The sequence below is a fragment of the Oncorhynchus masou genome, chromosome 1 (assembly GCF_036934945.1).
Source record: "Oncorhynchus masou masou isolate Uvic2021 chromosome 1, UVic_Omas_1.1, whole genome shotgun sequence".
NCBI lineage: Eukaryota > Metazoa > Chordata > Actinopteri > Salmoniformes > Salmonidae > Oncorhynchus > Oncorhynchus masou.
In genome coordinates, this window is record NC_088212.1 from 22,655,080 (window position 1) to 22,673,853 (window position 18,774).

Genomic DNA, 18,774 nt, shown 5'->3' on the forward strand with positions numbered 1-18,774 from the left:
TGGGGTGTTCCCTCTGCTGTTTCCTGAAGTCCACAATCGTCTCCTCAGTTTTGTTGACGTTGAGTGAGAGGTTATTTTCCTGGCACCACACTCCGAGCCCTCACCTCCTCCCTGTAGGCTGTCTCATCATTGTTGGTAATCAAGCCTACTACTGTTGTGTCATCTGCAAACTTGATGATTGAGTTGGAGGCATGCTTGGCCATGCAGTCATGAGTCAACAGGGAGTACAGGAGGGGGCCGAGCCTTGTGGGGCCCCAGTGTTGAGGATCAGCAAAGAGGTGTTGTTTCAGATGACAAAGGATACTTTTATTTAAAAAATTTAAAAAACAATAACAAATATACCATTTTTTTTTTATGTGATGTTACATCACAAAGCATGTGTTATAAAAGATGCACAGATATGGAGTCCTGAGGAAATCACAAACAAGATCACAGGCACTTGCCATGAGCACAATGACAACTCATGATTCACCATTACACCATTACATTGATCTTCATGCAAGAACAAAATGAATTATCTTCCCTTCGTTAGCACAATACAGTATGGAAAGTAATTTTTGAATAAGTTACATGACAGTGTATTTCATTTAGTCAAGAAAGGTGACATTAAGGCAATGAACCAGAGTACGGTCTAACAAACCCCTCCAACACGATCAACATCACCATTGCAAAAGATGATTCTGTATCTATTATGTGAGATATTATACAATATGTAAATAAGTTAAATATTTGAAATATATTATTCATACATCTGGTATTATACAATGCCAGAAAAGACCATGTCTTAAGTTATTTCAATAAGTACCGTACTTGTAGGGAATGCATTTGCATCAAGCAACACCAAAATAACTGACATTTCCTATAAAGTTGATATGAATAACAAACCAATTTCTGTGAAATCACATGGGTTCGTTTTTCCATGAAAAACACAAAAGTTTTGGAGTGAATTGAGCTTTGGTATATCAACCGAAAGTGATGTATACTATTAAACATCTGTAAGAGCTGTTTGTTGAAAATGCATTTACAAGGCCTTTGAATACTGTTACACCAAGTAAAAAAAGGTGACATTACATAGTCCATATCAACCTGGCTTGTTAAATAAAACAATTAGACTTTTTTCTTTAAAGTACAGTTTACATAAAGCATTCGCTTCAGCCAGCAAGCGCACAGATGGAGATGTGACTGACTGTCTAAAAGGTAATCTTCAATGGCACGTTCCTCAGCTCAGTCTTGTTTGTGGAAGGGCTGTATAAATAGACCAGTTAACTGCTGAGTCTGCAGGCTGGTATCTGTCATTAATTCAAGGTCCCTACCCTCAAGAACAGCCCCACAGCTACAACCTCAGCCCCCCATAACCATGAGTGACAGTTCCAACAGCTCTCAGTAGGGGGTGCTCACAGATCAGTTTCAGTGACTTCCATGACCCACACAGACTGGACTGGAAGTGGCAACCAAAGACTGGTTCCCTTTTGTCCCTCACGACTGGGCCAGAGTGATTCTGGAGGGAGGACCGGTCAAGTCCGGTCCAGGTTCAGGAGATTGAGCAGATGGTGCTGCTGCCCTGGTTCTTTATGGCTTCGCTCTTCTTCAGCTCTCTGGTGATCCTCCTCCTGATGCCTTCCAGGTACAGACTCCTGTCAAACTGGCCTGCTCCCAGAGGAATACTGGGAAACACACCAGACAGAGAACAACAAATACAAGTCAGGATTAACAAACTGTTCTAGTTAAACTCAGATTTTCATTGACTTCACTTTTGGACGCCTATTACTACTACTATTTGTACTACAGTGTACATGAGAGGAGTAAAACAGCTTGCCCCTGCAACAGCTGAGAGGAAGGGGTGGGACTTACTTGTCTCTCCCGGGACGCAGTTTGACCTGGAACATGGCGATGACAGGCCGGTGGTCTGACGTCTTTATCGTTGAACAGCTGGTGTACTTTATCACTTTGATGTCATCCACCTGCCTGTTCCTGAACAGTATTCTGTCCTATAGCACACAGAGGAACAGTGAAATATAAATGTTATTTTGTGTGTTTAAAACAAACAATCATAAAAAAAGAGGCTTGCTTGAACGAATGGTACAGGGTATGACTGATGCTGACACTAACTGTGTACGAGGGAATTCTCTGCTTGGAGGTGGTGTCGTACATGTCACAGCCGACATCATATTTGTAGGTGGGGAAGAAGTGAATTGGTGCTTCTTGGAAGCCTTTAAAGATGGAACCTAGAACAGAGCATAATACATTTGTATTATATTTTGAAATATCTGTCACAGTGAGCGTAGTAACAATACATTTTGAGATATCATTCACAATCTAATACATGTAATATTTGCCTGTCCGGTTCTCCGTGTTCATATGGTTTTGTTCCATGTAGACGTACCATCCTTCATTTCCTTGGAGAGTTGGTCATGGTGGAGCAGAGGGCTCATGTCCACACCCGGGTTCTGGTTTAGAATGGCCTCTACCCCCACACGATCTTTACTCAGACGGAAGTTAAAGTCCCCAAACCAGAAAACCTCATCAAACCGTGTTGTCACATCCGCTGAAAGATATGAAACAGAAATGATAAGTACATTTACACTGGTGTTTTTATTCAGTACTTGTTGCATAAAGGAAATACCATCATTTCTCATCACACAATAAGCATGCTCTTCTAGATGTAACAGCAGTACTGCAATGAACAACTATTGTCTTTAGGAGTACTTACAGGATGTGGAGCGGTAAGGGTTGGTGTCTGGAAGACCATTAGGAAGAGCAAGTGCTTCAATGATTTTGTTGTAGTCCAGAATCCTCTCGTACACTTTGGAATCTCCAGCTAGGAAACAAGGACATGTATTAAATTACCCAGGGTGTATTCATTACGTCTTGCAATGGAAACCGTTTATATTTTAAAAACCAAACAGAAGTAAACAAAGCAAACAGAATGAAACTGGGAGGGACCTACCAGAATTTGTACAATAAAAACTTGTTTTAGTTGCAAAACATTTTCCATTTGGAGTAAACGGGTTCTGTTGCAAAACGTTTTGCAACAGACTAAACATTGGCATAATGAATACACCCCTAGTTAGTAGGGGTGTATCCAAAGGCTTTCCACTTCTTGTTTACATCCACGTCATGTATTGACATCACTTCATGAACAACATGTCACTCACAGGTAAAATGGGAGGTGATGAAGAGGAAGGAAGTGCCAAAGAAAGTGAAGCCGATCCCCACAGCTCCTTTGGTTTTGATCTGAGACATGATGCGTGTTGTGACCGTGGCATGCTCCACTTCTGTTAGGAGATTCGATAATTACAGCATATAGAGTGGGACCAAATCACATAATGTACTGTACACAAGATATGCAGTGGGTTGCCAGAGATCACCTTATAACGTTGCCTCTCTTACAACATTTCAATAAGAGACAACATTCTGAGATTTGTTGATGGTAAAGGACTGATTCTTTTTCTTCTGAAAATGTCAGGAGCCATTTGGGACAGACCTGAGCAGAACCAAATGAGGTCCCTCCTGACGAACACAGTGAGGTAGAGAACCCCGTGGAAGGCTGCGTAGAGCATGACGTAGTACGGCCCCAGAGTCTCCTGAAGACGGATCTCCCATTCCCTCCTGTGACACAGACACACATCAGCATAGAGTACTGAAGACTTCATTGATATCATTCTTTATGCACTCATACACAGTCATCTCATACCGGTCTGGACATCCCTCCTGGACTCCGATGATGTAAAAGTCTTGAGCAAATTCAGAGTCCGTCGGGAGCAACAGATCGTCTAGGTTGTTTGGAAGTCCCTGAAAAGGATACGGAAGCGGTCATTTTCCTTCATAACAGAATACCAGGACACACGTTATCAAAGAGTGAGTGTAGAATGTGTAGAAACATATGTTCAGGCTATAGGCCTAATGTTAAACAATAGGAGCGGCCCCACCTTTTCTCCCTGCATGTTCCATGTGGCTATGTAGATGCCAACTCTCCTCTCTGGGAAGTAGCGGTCCAGCTCCTCAGCCCCCAGCAGGGCACCACTACCCAGCACACTGCCCTCCAAAAAACTCCTGCAACACAATGAGAAAATTAACACTTAGGCTAATAACGGGAGGTATAGATAGTTTTTTCCTGTTTGGAAATATTATTGGCTACTTTGAACCAAACCCATTTAAAATGTCTGGTAGACTACATTATAAAATGTCAGTACCATGCACACACACACACACAATTTAAAGAAGGCTGCGTATTATTGGCGCTGAATCACATTTCAAAACATAGGCTTCTTCCATATCGGATAGCGCACTGAAACTTTTCAGATAAATCCCCTGATTCCTTTAACAGCTCCTTGCTGAGGCATGAGGCGTGTAGCGTACTGACACCCATCTTTGCTCCCTGAATGGTGGCAAAAGCTATGCTGATTCCCTTTACACTTTCCTCTGTCTGAATGAGCACTTACATAGCATAAGCCTCTGAGGCCTTCATTAAAGTATAGCTGATACCAGTGTTGCTAGAGCACACATCAATGCTTATGCTCTAACTGCAGATGTGCCATGGTAATAATTAGCCTTAGCCTACAGCATAGTCTTCTTGGTTACGATTCAAAGCTGATGGCGACTGTGAGACTGTTCACAGTAGGTTACAATAGCTCAAATGCCGGTCTGTATTTCATGCAGAATACAGGCATATTTAACTCAAGGCCCACATCAATTCTTATCATGGGATGTCATGTGCCACATCACAGGTAGTGCATTCAATACAATGGAATATCACCGAAGCCTGGCTATCTTCATTTTAGAGGTGCATCAAACATTCAAAGGATACTATATACATTGTATTTAGATCCAGAATGTGTTGATCTAATACAGCATCAAAGCCATCAAGACTTCTAATAACACTCTGATACCAGTATGAGTCAATGATCCAATACTGGTAGAGAAGGCTCCTGCAGTAGGTATCTGGTCAGTAATCTGGAGAGGATATCCTGAATTCAAGTATTGTGGAAATACCTGTTCCTGACGTCCCTGGGTCTGATGGGGTTCAACACGCTGAAGGTGGACTTCATGGAGTTGACAGAGATGTTGTCCGACACCATGTTATCCAGAAGCCGGCTGTCGCTCAGGTTCCTGTGCAGTTGCAGCCTCTCCGGCCCAGCCCTCCCAGGCACAATGCCATAATCCACACAATCCCTGTCAATCCGATTAGCTGTTCTTAAGGATGCGGAAGCCAAGCTCTGCTCCAGAGCAGGAAATGGACCCGAGGGCTGTAAGGGAGAGAGGCGTACCTTGGAGGACCTCACCCGCTGCTCTGCAGGGTCACTGTGGTGGTCGTGGGGCCCCCGCTCGTACTCTGAAAGGCTCTGGCCCCTGGCTCTGAAGACGGGGGACCCTGATGGAGCCGATTGGGGTCCCACGACAGAGCCCTGTCCGTTCCTCAAGGTGGCAGCACCGCTCAAGGTGAACACACCTGTAACTGTTGAGTCCTCCTTAAGAGATTCTGTGGAGGAACCGGTCTCAGCTGGGTCGGTCAGACTCTCCTGGCTGTTCTTCAGTCTCCTGCTTCTCACCTTCTCCTCCACCGAACCACTGTTCCCTTCCTTTGACAGTACAGGGGGCTTTGGCAGCAGGGGTGGTCGGGGCTGGTAGGGACTGGTCTTGCTGCTTTGGTCTCGTAAATCCTGAGTGATTTTCATGGTGTTGTTGAGGAGCTTTGTGGTTTTGTTGTCCTCTGTATTGTCACCACTTACTTCTCCTGGATCCTTCCCACCAGGAGCTCCACCAGGTAACACTCCAACAACGGGCTGAGAGGGGCTGCTATCCTCCCCATTCTCAGTCATCCTCATAGTAGGCTGCACCTTCTAGGTGCATGGGGACTCCATTTGATTAGAAGGAGATAATCTAGAAAACGATTACTTTAGCTACTATTATTGAGAAGTGATTGATAATATTTATAATTATGTTTGATTGCTCAATTCTATTCCTTAACTTGTACTTCACATTAGCTCCATATGTTGCCCTGTTACTGATCTCACACAAGGTATAACGTTAAGATCGGTATTACATCATTAGTCACGATTCATTTGATTAACTAACTAGTTAGCTAACGTTAGCTAGTAAACTGCACATATGGTTGACTCATTATCGGTAGCTAGCTAGCTAAATCACTGCCTGAAAGTGGCAGCTCTGTTGGCAGCTAGTTAACCTTAACTGGGTGCTAAATTTACTAGCTAGCTAAGCTAACGTTAGCTGATCACTTTTACGGCTAGCTAACTAGATAGCTACATCATCGTTAACATGTTATGCTCCTAGTTATGGGTTCTGATAGTAGAGATAGCTAGCTAATGTTTACTATGCGTCCAGTCTAGCTTGAGAAACGTAACTAATGTTAGCTGTGTGCTAGCTAATCTATGACAACAGAACGCTAGTTAGCTAGGAACCTGGCAGTCTGGGAAAGACAAATGCATTAGACATGACGCTTCATTTAATCAAATGATTATCGTCGTTAGATACCTGGGGGAAAGCAAAATCAAGTTTCGTCCATTGCAGGATTGTGAGAATACATCGTTATTGAGGTAGCTGGCTAGCTATTTTTAGCTTAGCTGGTTAGCTCCGAACGCTAAGCAAACTTTCCACTTCCTTAGTAACGCTTGACAACAGTTTTTGTTACTTATAAAACACATGCTGCTTGCATTGTACGTGTAGCGCCCCCTACTACAAATGCAGTAGTGATGGTTATGGTAATAATAAGGCTAATAACATAGGCATACCCGTTAGTTTAGTGAGCTATTTTGGGGTGGTTTCAAGGTGTGGAGTTACAATAGTGGGTTAGAGTGAGTATAAGCCTTGGATTTTGAGAGCTTGTGATAAGCTCAACATGTTTTAGTTTGAACATTCTGAATACAAAACAACGTGTGTAATGTATCGTCTATGTACCTCCCTACAGTATTAGTAAGTAAGGTATATCAACTGTGATGATTTACAACATATACTTGTCTGTCTGTTTGACAAGAAACACACACTCACACTCACACACACTTTTAACCAGAAGGTGTCATTATAGGGCTATGTAAGTGCATCAAGTGTGACTGCTTGAATCACAATAAAATATGAAATACATCTGATTCAACTCAATTATTGGCTTTTACATCTACAATATACACGTGATGCCTCACCATATGTCAACGAGGCTGTTTACCCAGAGTAAATACACATAACATTATCTGAGGTGTTTGATAACTGTTATGTTCCTGTGTTCACTCATGTTTAAGATGTTTACTATCTCTCATTCAATGATGCTGCAGCACAGAAGTGTTCTCCAGTGAATTACAGTGCTTTATCTGTGGGTGGGCAATCTCTCTGACAGTGAGTCGCACCCTGGCAAAGAGCAGATGGAAGTTTCATGCAACTCTGCTCCTATTTGGTATCGTTACATTTCATGGTTCCCTCTCACAGCTGAAAGCGAGATGGCTAAGGTAGAGAGATTCTGAGAATCTTGACAATAATGGGTTCTATAATCTAGGACATCTGTGCACAGTAAACACTGTTCTTTTCGTATAAATCTTATTCAATTATTCTATGGTTCTTTCATCGCTGTAAGATCAAAAATGCTGTTCTTCAACTACAGCTCAGCATTCAACACCATAGTACCCTCCAATCTCATCATTAAGCTTGAGACCTTGGGTCTCAACCCCGCCCTGTGCAACTGGGTACTGGATTTCCTGACGGGCCGCCCCCAGGTGGTGAAGGTAGGAAACAATCATTCCTCTTCGCTGATCCTCAACACTTGGGCCCCACAAGGGTGCGTTCTCAGCTCTCTCCTGTACTCCCTGTTCACCCATGACTGCGTGGCCATGCACGCCTCCAACTCAATCATCAGGTTTGCAGACGACACTACAGTGGTAGGCTTGATTACCAACAACAACGAGACAGCCTACAGGGAGGAGGTGAGGGCCCTCGGAGTGTGGTGTCAGGAAAATAACCTCTCACTCAATGTCAGCAAAACAAAAGAGATGATAATGGACTTCAGGAAACAGCAAAGGGAGCACCCCCCTATCCACATCGACGGGACAGCAGTGAAGGTAGAAAGTTAAGTTCTTCTGTGTACATATCACTGACAAAGTGAAATGGTCCACGCACACAGACAGCGTGGTGAAGAAGGTGCAACAGCACCTCTTCAACTTCAGGAGGCTGAAAAAATGTGGCTTGTCACCGAAAACCCTCACTATTTTTACAGGCAACTGCACTGCCCACAACCGCAGGGCTCTCCAGAGGGTGGTGCGGTCTGCACAACACATCACCGGAGGCAAACTACCTGCCCTGTAGGACACCTACAACACCCGATGTCACAGGAAGGCCAAAAGGATCATCAAGGACAATAACCACCCGAGCCACTACCTGTTCACCCCACTTCCATCCAGAAGGCAAGGTCAGCACAGGTGCATCAGAGCTGGGACAGAGAGATAGAATCTGTTTTTCTATCTCATCAAGGCCATCAGACTGTTTAACAGCCACCACTAGAACAGAGAGGCGGCTGCCTACCTACAGACTTGATATCATTGGCCTTTAATACATGGAACACTAGTCACTTTAATAATGGTTACATATCTCACATTACTCATCTCATAAGTGTATACTGTATCCTTCACTATCTAGTCTTTACTATCTACTGCATCTTAGTCGCTCTGTTGCTGCTCATCCATATATTTTATACTTATATATTCTCATCCCTTTACTAGATTGTGTGTATTAGGTTTTGTTGTGGAATTGTTAGATATTACCTGTTAGATACTGCTGCATTGTCAAATCTAGAAGCATAAGCATTTCACTACACTCACAACATCTGCTAACCCATGTGTATGTGACCAATACAATTTGATTTGATTTGAAAAAGCCTCCCAATGATGTCACTAAATGATTATAACCTCTGAAGCGTCTATACCAAAGCAAAATTTGTACAGTAGACACTAATGATCTGGGGGACCAGGCTTCCTAATCTCTGCTATTGAGAATGATCATTTGGTAAATCCATTTGAATTCAATAACTTTTTGAAAGCATCCCATTTGTTTAAAACAAAACTTTCCATACATGTTTGCCCATGGAAGAAGTGGTCATAAAGTCACTTTTTGGACCTGAATGGCAAAACATTCAGAAGATAAAGGTGCTCAAAGTTGATCCATTTTGTATACCCTTAACCATACCATGAGATATCCATGTCTTCATCACTGGAAAAGATTGAGTTTGATATACTTTAATAGCCTACAAACAGTGTTTTCAAACTAAATCTTTCACGTCAATTACCCAAAAATGGGTAAACTCAGATTTTTTTTCATATTCGCAAATGTTGTAGCTTCGACCCTATTTCATATCATCTCAGGTTGTGTCACGGCTCTCGTCATAATGAGGATTGGACCAAAGCGCAGCGTGATAGGTGTTCATGATTTTATTTGATCGCAAAACACTCTAACAAAATAAACAAGAGGGGAAAACCGAAACAGTTCTGTAAGGTGCATAAACTATACAGAAAACAACTACCCACAAAACATAGGTGGGAAAAAGGCTGCCTAAGTATGATTCCCAATCAGAGACAACGATAGACAGCTGTCCCTGATTGAGAACCATACCCGGCCAAAACATAGAAATAAACTAACTAGAATGCCCACCCTAGTGACATTTTGTGTTGTGCCGCCATCATTTGAGAGACAACATGGTCTTGAATACAGGGTGGGTGTCATAAGTCATCATAAGTCCATTCTATGAATTATATTTCTATCACTTCAGACCACTACAATTTAGCTGGTGCACCATTGAAATATACATTTGATTTAAATGTTCAATTGTAATAAATAACACAAAGTTGACTGTCAGTCCACCCATCATTGAATTTCAACTTAAATGGTCATGTATATTATATGATCTATATTTCTATGATTTCAATATGTTTCCTATGGAGGATTGACAGTACAACTTGAAACAACAGATATTCCCATTCAAGTCCCATTCTCTGATGTGTGGACCTTAAGCCATCTTTGTGGTACCATTTGAAAGTTGACATCTCTATTTTATTCCACCCTGTATTCAGGAGAATGTTGTCTCAACTGAGGGTGGGCATAACAAAAACTTTTGATGATGTAAGTAGGGTCTAAGCTGCAACATATGTGAAAATGAAAAAATCTGAGTTTACAATTTTTTTGATTATTGACGTTAAAGGTTAAAAAATATATTTATAAAAATATATATACGGTACCTGTCAAAAGTTTACGGTACCTGTCAGAGTTTTTATTTTTACAATTTCCTACATTGTAGAATAGTAGTGAAGACATCAGAACTATGAAATAACACATATGGAATCATGTAGTAAAATTTTTTTTTAAACAAATCAAAATATATTTTATATTTGAGATTCTTAAGAGTAGCCACCCTTTTCCTTGATGACAGTAATGCACACTCTTGCCATTGTCTCAACCAGCTTCACCTGGTGTCATGTTCTGACCATCGTTCTTGTGTGTTTTTCATGTTTTAGTGTTGGTCAGGACGTGAGCTGGGTGGGCATTCTATGTTGTGTGTCTGGTTTGTCTATTTCTATGTTTGGCCTGATATGGTTCTCAATCAGAGGCAGGTGTTAGTCATTGTCTCTAATTGGGAACCATATTTAGGTAGCCTGTTTTGTGTTGGGTTTTGTGGGTGGTTGTCTCCTGTGTCAGTACCACATGGGACTGTTTTGGGGTTTCATGTTTCTTGTTTTGTAGTCTAGTTCATGTATAGTTTCGTTATTGAAAGTACCATGAATTTTAACTATGCTGCGTCTTGGTCCGATCCCTGCTACACCTCTTCTTCAGAGGAAGAAGAGAACCGTTACACCTGGAATGTTTTTCCAACAGTCTTGAAGGAGTTCCCACATGCTGAGCACTTGTTGGCTGCTTTTCCTTCACTCTGCGGTCCAACTCATCCCAAACCATCTCAGTTGGGTTGAGGTCAGGTGATTGTGGAGGCCAAGCCATCTGATGCAGCACTCCATCACTCTCCCTATTGGTCAAATAGCCCTTACATAGCCAGGAGGTGTGTTGGGTTATTGTCCTGTTGAAAACAAATTGTAGTCCCAACTATGCACAAACCAGATGGGATGGAGTATCTCTGCAGAATGCTATGGCAGCCATGCTGGTTAAGTGTGCCTTGAATTCTAAATAATCACCAACAGTGTCACGAGCAAAGCACCCCACACCATCACACCTCCTCCTCAATGGTTCACAGTGGGAAACACATGTGGGAGATCCTGCTTTCACCTACTCTGCATCTCACAAAGACACAGTGGTTGGAACCAAAAATCTCAAATTTCGATTTTCACCGGTCTGATGTCCAGTGCTTGTATTTCTTGGCCCAAGAAACCACATTTAGTGGTGGTTTCTTTGCAGCAATTTGACCCGTGAAGGCCTGATTCAAGCAGTCTCTGAACAGTTGGTGTTGAGATGTGTCTGTTACTTGAACTCTGTGAAACATTTATTTGGGCCGCAATCTGAGGTGCAGTTAACTCTAATGAACTTATCCTCTGCAGCAGAGGTAACTCGGTCTTCCTTTCCTGTGGCGGTCATCATGAGAGCCAGTTTCATCATAGCGCTTGATGTTTTTATACAACTGCAATTGAAGAAACTTTAAAAGTTCTTGAAATGTTCTGTATTGACTGACCTTCATGTCTTATAGTATTGATCGACTGTCATTTCTCTTTGCTTATTTGAGCTGTTCTTGCCATTATATAGACTTTGGTATTTTACCAAATAGGGCTATCTTCTTTACCTTGTCACAACACAACTGATTGGCTTAAATGCATTAAGAAGGAAAGAAATTCCACAAATGAACTTTTAACAAGACACACCTGTTAATTGAAATGTATTCCAGGTGACTACTTCATGATGCTGGTTGAGAGAATGCCAATAGTGTGCAAAGCTGTCATCAAGGCAAAGGGTGGCTACTTTGAAGAATATCAAATATATTTTGATTTGTTTAACACTTTTTTTAGTTACTACATGATTCCATATCTGTTATTTCATTGTTTTGATGTCTTCACTATTATTCTACAATGAAGAAAATAGTAAATATAAAAAACACCATTGAATGAGTAGGTGTGTCACAACTTTTGACTATACTGTCATATCTCACGTTTCATGAGCTGAAATTGAATATCCCAGAAACTTTCCATATGCACAAAACACTTGTTTTTCTCAAGTTTTGTGCACAAATAGGTTTTACATCCCTGTTAGTGAGAATTTCGAATTTGCCAATATAATCCATCCCCCTGACAAGCCTCCTCCAATGTTGTTTTAGCAGTTCGTCCAACCGGCCTCACAGCTGCAGACCATGTGTAACCATGCCAGTCCAGGACCTCCACATCCGGCTAATTCATCTGCCTGAGTCATCCTGACAGCTGATGAAACTGTGGGTTTGCACAACAGAAGAACTTCTGCACAAACTGTCAGACAACATCTCAGGGAATGAGATGAACAGAGTGCCCCATGGTGGCGGTGGTGTTATGCTATGGGCAGGCATAAGCTAAGGACAACAAACACAATTGCATTTTATCAATAGCAATTTGAATGCACAGAGATACCGCTGTGTTGTGCCATTCATCCGCTGCCATCACCTAATATTTCAGCATGATAATGCACAGCCTCATGTCGCAAGGATCTGTACACAATTCCTGGAAGCTGAAAATGTCCCTGTTCTTCCATGGCCTGCATACTCACCAGACATGTCGCCCATTGAGCAAGTGTGGGATGCTCTGGATCGACGTGTACGACAGCGTTTTCCAGTTCCCGCCAATATTCTCACAGCCATTGAAGAGTAGTGGGACACCATTCCACATGCCACAATAAACAGCCTGATTCAACTCTATGTGAAGTAGATGTGTCCCGCTACATGAGGAAAGTAGTGGTCACACCAGATACTGACTGGTTTTCTGATCCACGCCCCTACTTTTTTAAAAGTTATCTGTGACCAACAGACACATATCTGTATTCCCAGTTATGTGAAATACATAGATTAGTGCCTAATGATTGTATTTCAATTGACTGATTTCCTTATATGAACTGTAACTCAGTAAAATCTTTGAAATGGTTGCGTTTTATATTTTTGTTCAGTGTATATATGTTTTCTTCCAGAAATTATAGAATAGTTTGACAACCCTGTTTGAAAACTGTTAAATTATATCAATCTCAACCGTTGATCTTTTCCAGTGATGAAGACATGGATATCTCATGGTATGGTGGGGTATGCAAAATGGGTCAACTTTCAGCACCTTTTATCTCTTGAACGTTTTGGCATTCAGGTTCAAATATCCCATTCTGACCACTTCTACACTGGGCAAATATGTATAAATGGAAGGTTTTGTTCAAATCAAAAGAGGTGCTGTCAAAAAGTGATTGAATTCAAATGGATTTACTCTTTTGCAAAGTTCAGCCATGTCTGAAAATACCAACTACACAGCCTGTTGCTGTGGACCCAAACGCCTCCACTCTGAATCCCAAACAGGACTGTGTTCAGACCTGTCTTTCTCTCCCATTGCTCCAGACGTCATTTTATAGAGCTGCCACATAGAGAGAGAGCCTTGGTAAAACTGGCAGCTGCATGTTGCAACAGGAGTACAGGGTGGTCAGGCGTGGGAATGAAAAGGATCTGAAAGCTCAAGGGATACCTATCAAGTTTAACAATGAAAAGGTTATCAGGTCCTGCTCACGGAATGGCTTTTCCATTGTCTTAATCTTCTGTTCTAGTATACCTGCAGATACAGATCTCTTCTCACCAAGAGACAGCTGACCCACCTTCCCTCATATAACATTGGAACTGTGGATCCATTTTGAATCATCGTGTAGATTTTTCATAGATTTTGGAATCATATTTTTGTCAGGAACCATGGGCCAGAGAAAGTTGTAAAATTACTAATTGTAATTTTAAACATTGTGTCTGTAGTGTCATGTATTAAACTTGTGCTGACTTCTATAAATAATGGAATATATTCTTTGGCAACTTTGAATAGGAGTCAACCAAATGCGGTTGATGCTAATGTCAGCAATATTTGATTGACTCCTATTCAAAGTTGCCATGCAGTCTAAATATTGACTTTGGTCACTTGATGTCTTCTTCCATCTTTTCCAGACTGTACATTTCCTTTTTGCCCATTTTTCATTATGAAAACAATAACAGAGCAGCGCAGTAATGCATCAGTGGTCTCACACTAGCTGCCACACATTACATTCCACAAGAAAAGGACAAAGTTGCTCATTAAACTTCTCTATTGTACATGCTGTACAGCAGTGCAGTAGGGAGAGAGAGAGAGAGAGAGAGAGTGTGTAGAGCGAGCGAGCGGGAATCAATGTGCTGATATGAGATTGTCTAATGAGGATCAGAAACATCTTAATAAAGCCCCGTAATACCACCTTAATCCCTCATTACAGGCCAATCTGCATTCAGTGTTCCTACCTCGGCCACGGCACATTCCCCTTGCATTGTTCTCCCCATCATGCACAGAGGGCCACGCTCTCTTTGTCTTCTCTGAGTGTCAGTTATATTTGATCCCCTCATTAGACTTTTAGAATAAAAGTGAAAATAGTGCTTTTGTGTGCACTTCTTATAGTATCAGTGGACTGAAATGGAAAATGAGACATATGCTTAATAACTCTGGACCAGTGTGGGACTGGAACCCAGACATATTGTTTTATCAGAGATAAGAAATGAAATGTTATAATGGAGTTGGAGTGTTGAGGTCAGAAGAGACACTCTTCTGAGTCATGTAATAGTTACTGTATGACCTTGGACAGTGTGATATTAGTAGTCAGACATATAGGCTTTTCCAAAAGAAACCCAATGTTGAGAGAAACCTACATGAATGGTGTTCAAAACAAATATGACACCTGTAATGTGACATTATGTAGACTACGTATATTGACAGAACCACTGAAATAAATCGAACCTATGAAATCAAACCTGTCTAACCACATAGCTTTGGAACTACCTTTGCAAGGTATACCCTTGTGAATGGAGCATCTTACGATGTCCAGAGGGGATGTTGTTGATTGATATTTACCTTGTGACCAGTTCAAATTTAAGGGAAAGAGGTGTCGGTTGTCCTAACAGAAGTGTGTGTATTGATGATCTTTGCTTCCTACATTATTCCCTCCCTGACTGGAAAAAAAGTCAGCTCAGGTCACATGGTCACAAAAAAAACTATTGTACTACAACATTCGAACAATATTGTTAAGCCCAGTGGATGAAAACAGCAGCCAAACCCTGTGTGAAAACCGGATTATCGACATCAAGGGCATTCATTCCTGCCGTCCAACACACACACTCCAACTTACACTAATGAAGGAGGTTAATGTTGAATTATGCGCTCAAAGAGAGAGAAATTAATCTCTTTCTTTCTTTAGGTGGTGCAGTGCAATGATTCATGTGTGGGGAGAGGATAATTAGCTTGGTGTAGGAGTGCAGAAGGGTTGATGTAGCTAAAGCCCAGCCATCATAAATAACTCTCCCTCTTACTCAGTGTGTTGTACAGCTGAGTAGGAGGAGGTGTGTTGTACAGCTGAGTAGGAGGAGGGGGACAAAACATAACGCATAAACCTCATTAAGGGCCAGAGTTGTTAAAACCCCATCACACAGCAGTAATGCAGCACAGACGTGATTAGGTAGGGTCAGAGGGAGACATTGATATTTTCTGTGTGTGTATGAATGGAGATCAAAGGCATGTGTCGTTCATTGTCCTTTGACCCGAGGGGGAATATCAGCATCAAGAGACCTTCTTTCCTTATTTTTCTACATTTCCTCTCCTTCTAACGATCTATTCCCAGAGACCTGAAAATCACTACATATAAGTTGAAAAAACTGTCTTTAAAGGACTGAAAAGGTGTAATTCATAATTATCTTGACAATGGACCAGCCCCGGCAATATTTTTGTAGTCAACTATGAATTGTAAAATATTTCTGTAAAATATATGAGCACTGTATGAGCACTGTTTGAGTGGAAATATATTTGTTTTTTTAAAACCAAAGGGACGGTTGCTATACAGATAGCGATGTCCCAACAAATATGTGCCAGTAGTGTTGAAATACCCAGTGTCCCCTTCACATAGATATGAGTGTCAGTTCCTGGAGATGTCTCTTCATCACTCCTAAGGTATTCATTTTCAAAACAGTGAGAACTCTGCATGCCTCATTTATATCTCTGCGTCAGCAAACACTGCCTTACCAAGCAGAACAAACAAAAATATAACAGTTATTCAAAGTACAGCCCAGCATGTTCATTTTGTTTGTATCCATATCCAGTCACCATTGTATTTTCATTAAGCAATAGTTTTGCTGATTGTGTTTTTATGAGTGTTGAGCCATGTCTGTGCATACATATCGAGTGAGCAAGGAAGTTTGTCATTTATATCACCAAACAGAGGGTCAAAACATTGGGAGAAACAATATCATTGCTTATTGGAGGTTTATTGGAGAAAGAAATGTCATGCAATGTGTACTATGTGATGTTGTCTTTAGGGAAGTGAATGGTCTGTAAGCTGTGGAAAAATGGGTTAGAGATCCCTATACTCAATCACTGTGGCATATCTCCCCAGAGAGGATGTTTTTGCTCAAACACGCTTTGTGTAATCCACTTGGATCCCCTTGTTTGCTTCATATCTATGCTCCCATTCTCAATTTGCATTAGGAATGTTCCAGGTCTACAAGTCCCCAGGGCATAAACATTACTCAACACCTAAAATCACCAACACCCAAACCTACCAACATCCCAACTCACCAACACACCAACATCCAAACTCACCAACACCCAAACTCACCAACTCTCAAACTCACCAATACCTAAACTTACCAACACCCAAACGTGCCAACACCCAAACGTGCCAACACCCACCCTACCAACACCCCAACTCACCAACACCCAAACATCTAAGCACACCAACACCCAAGCACACCAACACCCAAAGATACTAACACCCAAACCTACCAACACCCCAACTCACCAACACCCAAGCACACCAACACCCAAGAACACCAACACCCAAGCACACTAACACCCAAAGATACTAACACTCCAACTCACTAGCACCCAAAGATACTAACACCCCTACTCACCAACACCCAAACATCTAAACATCTAAACACCCAAACTCACAAACACCTAAACTCACCAACACCCAAACTCACCAACACCCAAACAACCAAGCATACCAACAACCAAGGACACCAACACCCAAGCACACCAACACCCAAAGATACTAACACCCAAACTCACCAACACCAAAACAAACCAACACCTAAACCCACCAACACCCACACTCACCAACACCTAAACTTTGCTTGGTAAATACTCCTACCTCAAATCCTACCTATTTAGCATTTAGTGCTAGGATAATGGAACCTCAACTTGAACATGCCTTTAATGCTTCATCCCATTCTCCATCCTCCCATTCCCCTCCTCCCTCTAGCTTTACCCCTGCTCTGTTTACACAAGGCAAAAAGAGGAGCAGGTGCAGGCCTCTCTCCTTAGGGGTATATTGTGTGTGTGTGTGTTTGTGTGTGTATCTTTGTAACTGTGGTGGCAGCTTAACTGCAATCAGAGAGAGCATGTGCCAGTAAACACCCTGTACACTAATCACACATGATAGCATCTCCAGCAGATTAGAGTCTAGGACACTAGCCACAAGCAGCCGTGATGACAGCACGCATGCACATACACAAACACTGCTGCTGCCTTTCAGGTGCGTGTGCCTGCACTGTCTGTTATTAGAAAGAGAGGGGAAAGAGAAAGAGAGAGATGTTACAGTTCAGATCTACAGATTACACAGTGCATGTGCGAGGCTTTCTATTGACATAAGCAAAACAAACAGATGTGTTCATATGAGAATATAGTTATTATTTTTATGATATACATTTGGATTGTTCCTTTATAGCACTGTTATATTGAATAGCTATAATGGCATGACTTTGAGAGTATTCTAGAAACACCAACACCAATAACCATACCTTCCTCTACTCCTCTCGCCCTTCTGTCCATTGCATCTCCCCACTGTCCTCAGCCCCAGTAGTGGTGATGCTATTGGAATGTGTGCTCTGGTCTGTTGCAGAATATTTCCCTTTGTGTTTGTCATCTCTCTCCTACCTCCCTTTGTGTTTGTCATCTCTCTCCTACCTCCCTTTGTTTGTTGCAGTTGGAAGTCTTGGGAAAGAAACAAACGGTGGAATTCCGTGAGGGATGTAAAGCCCTGATTCCCAGGCAGGAAGTGGTAAATAGAGAGGGGATGTGGTAGTAGTGTGATACCGCTGGGTCTATTGTGTCCTCCCACTGGTCTAATCAGAGGGCTCAGGTTTTTTCTTTACCCAATTTTTCTCCCCAATTTCATGGTATCCAATTATTGGTAGTTACTGTCTTGTCTCATCACTACAACTCCCGTACGGGCTCAGGAGAGACGAAGGTCGAGAGCCATGCTTCTTCCGAAACACAACGCAACCAAGCCGCACTGCTTCTTAACACAGCGCGCATCCAACCCGGAAGTCAGCCACACCAATGTGTCGGAGGAAACACCGTACACCTAGTGACCTGGTCAGCACGCACTGCGGCCCGCCACAGGAGTCGCTAGTGCACGATGAGGCAAGGATATCCCTACCGGCCAAACCCTCCCTAACCCGGACGATGCTCGGCCAATTGTGCGTCGCCCCATGGACCTCCCGGTCGTGGCCGGCTGCGACAGAGCCTGGACTCAAACCAGGAGTCTCTGGTGGCACAGCTAGCACTGCGATGCAGTGCC

At 42.2% G+C, this 18,774-nt stretch overlaps 1 protein-coding gene across 3 annotated transcripts; it reads right to left on the bottom strand.

Annotated features, from left to right (window-relative positions):
* Window positions 1-287: 287 nt before the first annotated feature.
* LOC135539405 (phosphatidylinositol polyphosphate 5-phosphatase type IV-like) lies at window positions 288-6,629 on the bottom strand. 3 transcript variants are annotated; one of them, XM_064965295.1, is made up of 11 exons: window positions 6,493-6,629; window positions 4,993-5,840; window positions 3,930-4,053; window positions 3,695-3,792; window positions 3,485-3,609; window positions 3,156-3,275; window positions 2,711-2,818; window positions 2,384-2,545; window positions 2,110-2,225; window positions 1,852-1,988; window positions 288-1,664 (listed from the first exon to the last, which is right to left on the bottom strand). In XM_064965295.1, exons 2-11 carry the CDS (start codon window positions 5,823-5,825, stop codon window positions 1,532-1,534), a joined length of 1,956 nt encoding a protein of 651 aa, XP_064821367.1. In that variant the 5' UTR covers window positions 5,826-5,840; window positions 6,493-6,629; the 3' UTR covers window positions 288-1,531. The 3 variants fall into 3 exon arrangements, with proteins under 3 accessions (XP_064821367.1, XP_064821361.1, XP_064821352.1); XM_064965289.1 differs by having other exon boundaries at window positions 4,993-5,880; XM_064965280.1 differs by having other exon boundaries at window positions 4,993-6,629.
* Between the last annotated feature and the right edge of the window lie 12,145 nt (window positions 6,630-18,774).

Bases quoted from the DNA above. Each gene is read 5' to 3' on its own strand.
- LOC135539405 (XM_064965295.1), bottom strand. From the start codon at position 5,825: ATGAGGATGACTGAGAATGGGGAGGATAGCAGCCCCTCTCAGCCCGTT. The intron at 2,819-3,155 runs GTGAGTGACATG...CTTGTTTCCTAG, and splicing joins CATCACCTCCCATTTTACCT to CTGGAGATTCCAAAGTGTAC. The intron at 2,226-2,383 runs GTACGTCTACAT...GCTCTGTTCTAG, and splicing joins CTCCAAGGAAATGAAGGATG to GTTCCATCTTTAAAGGCTTC.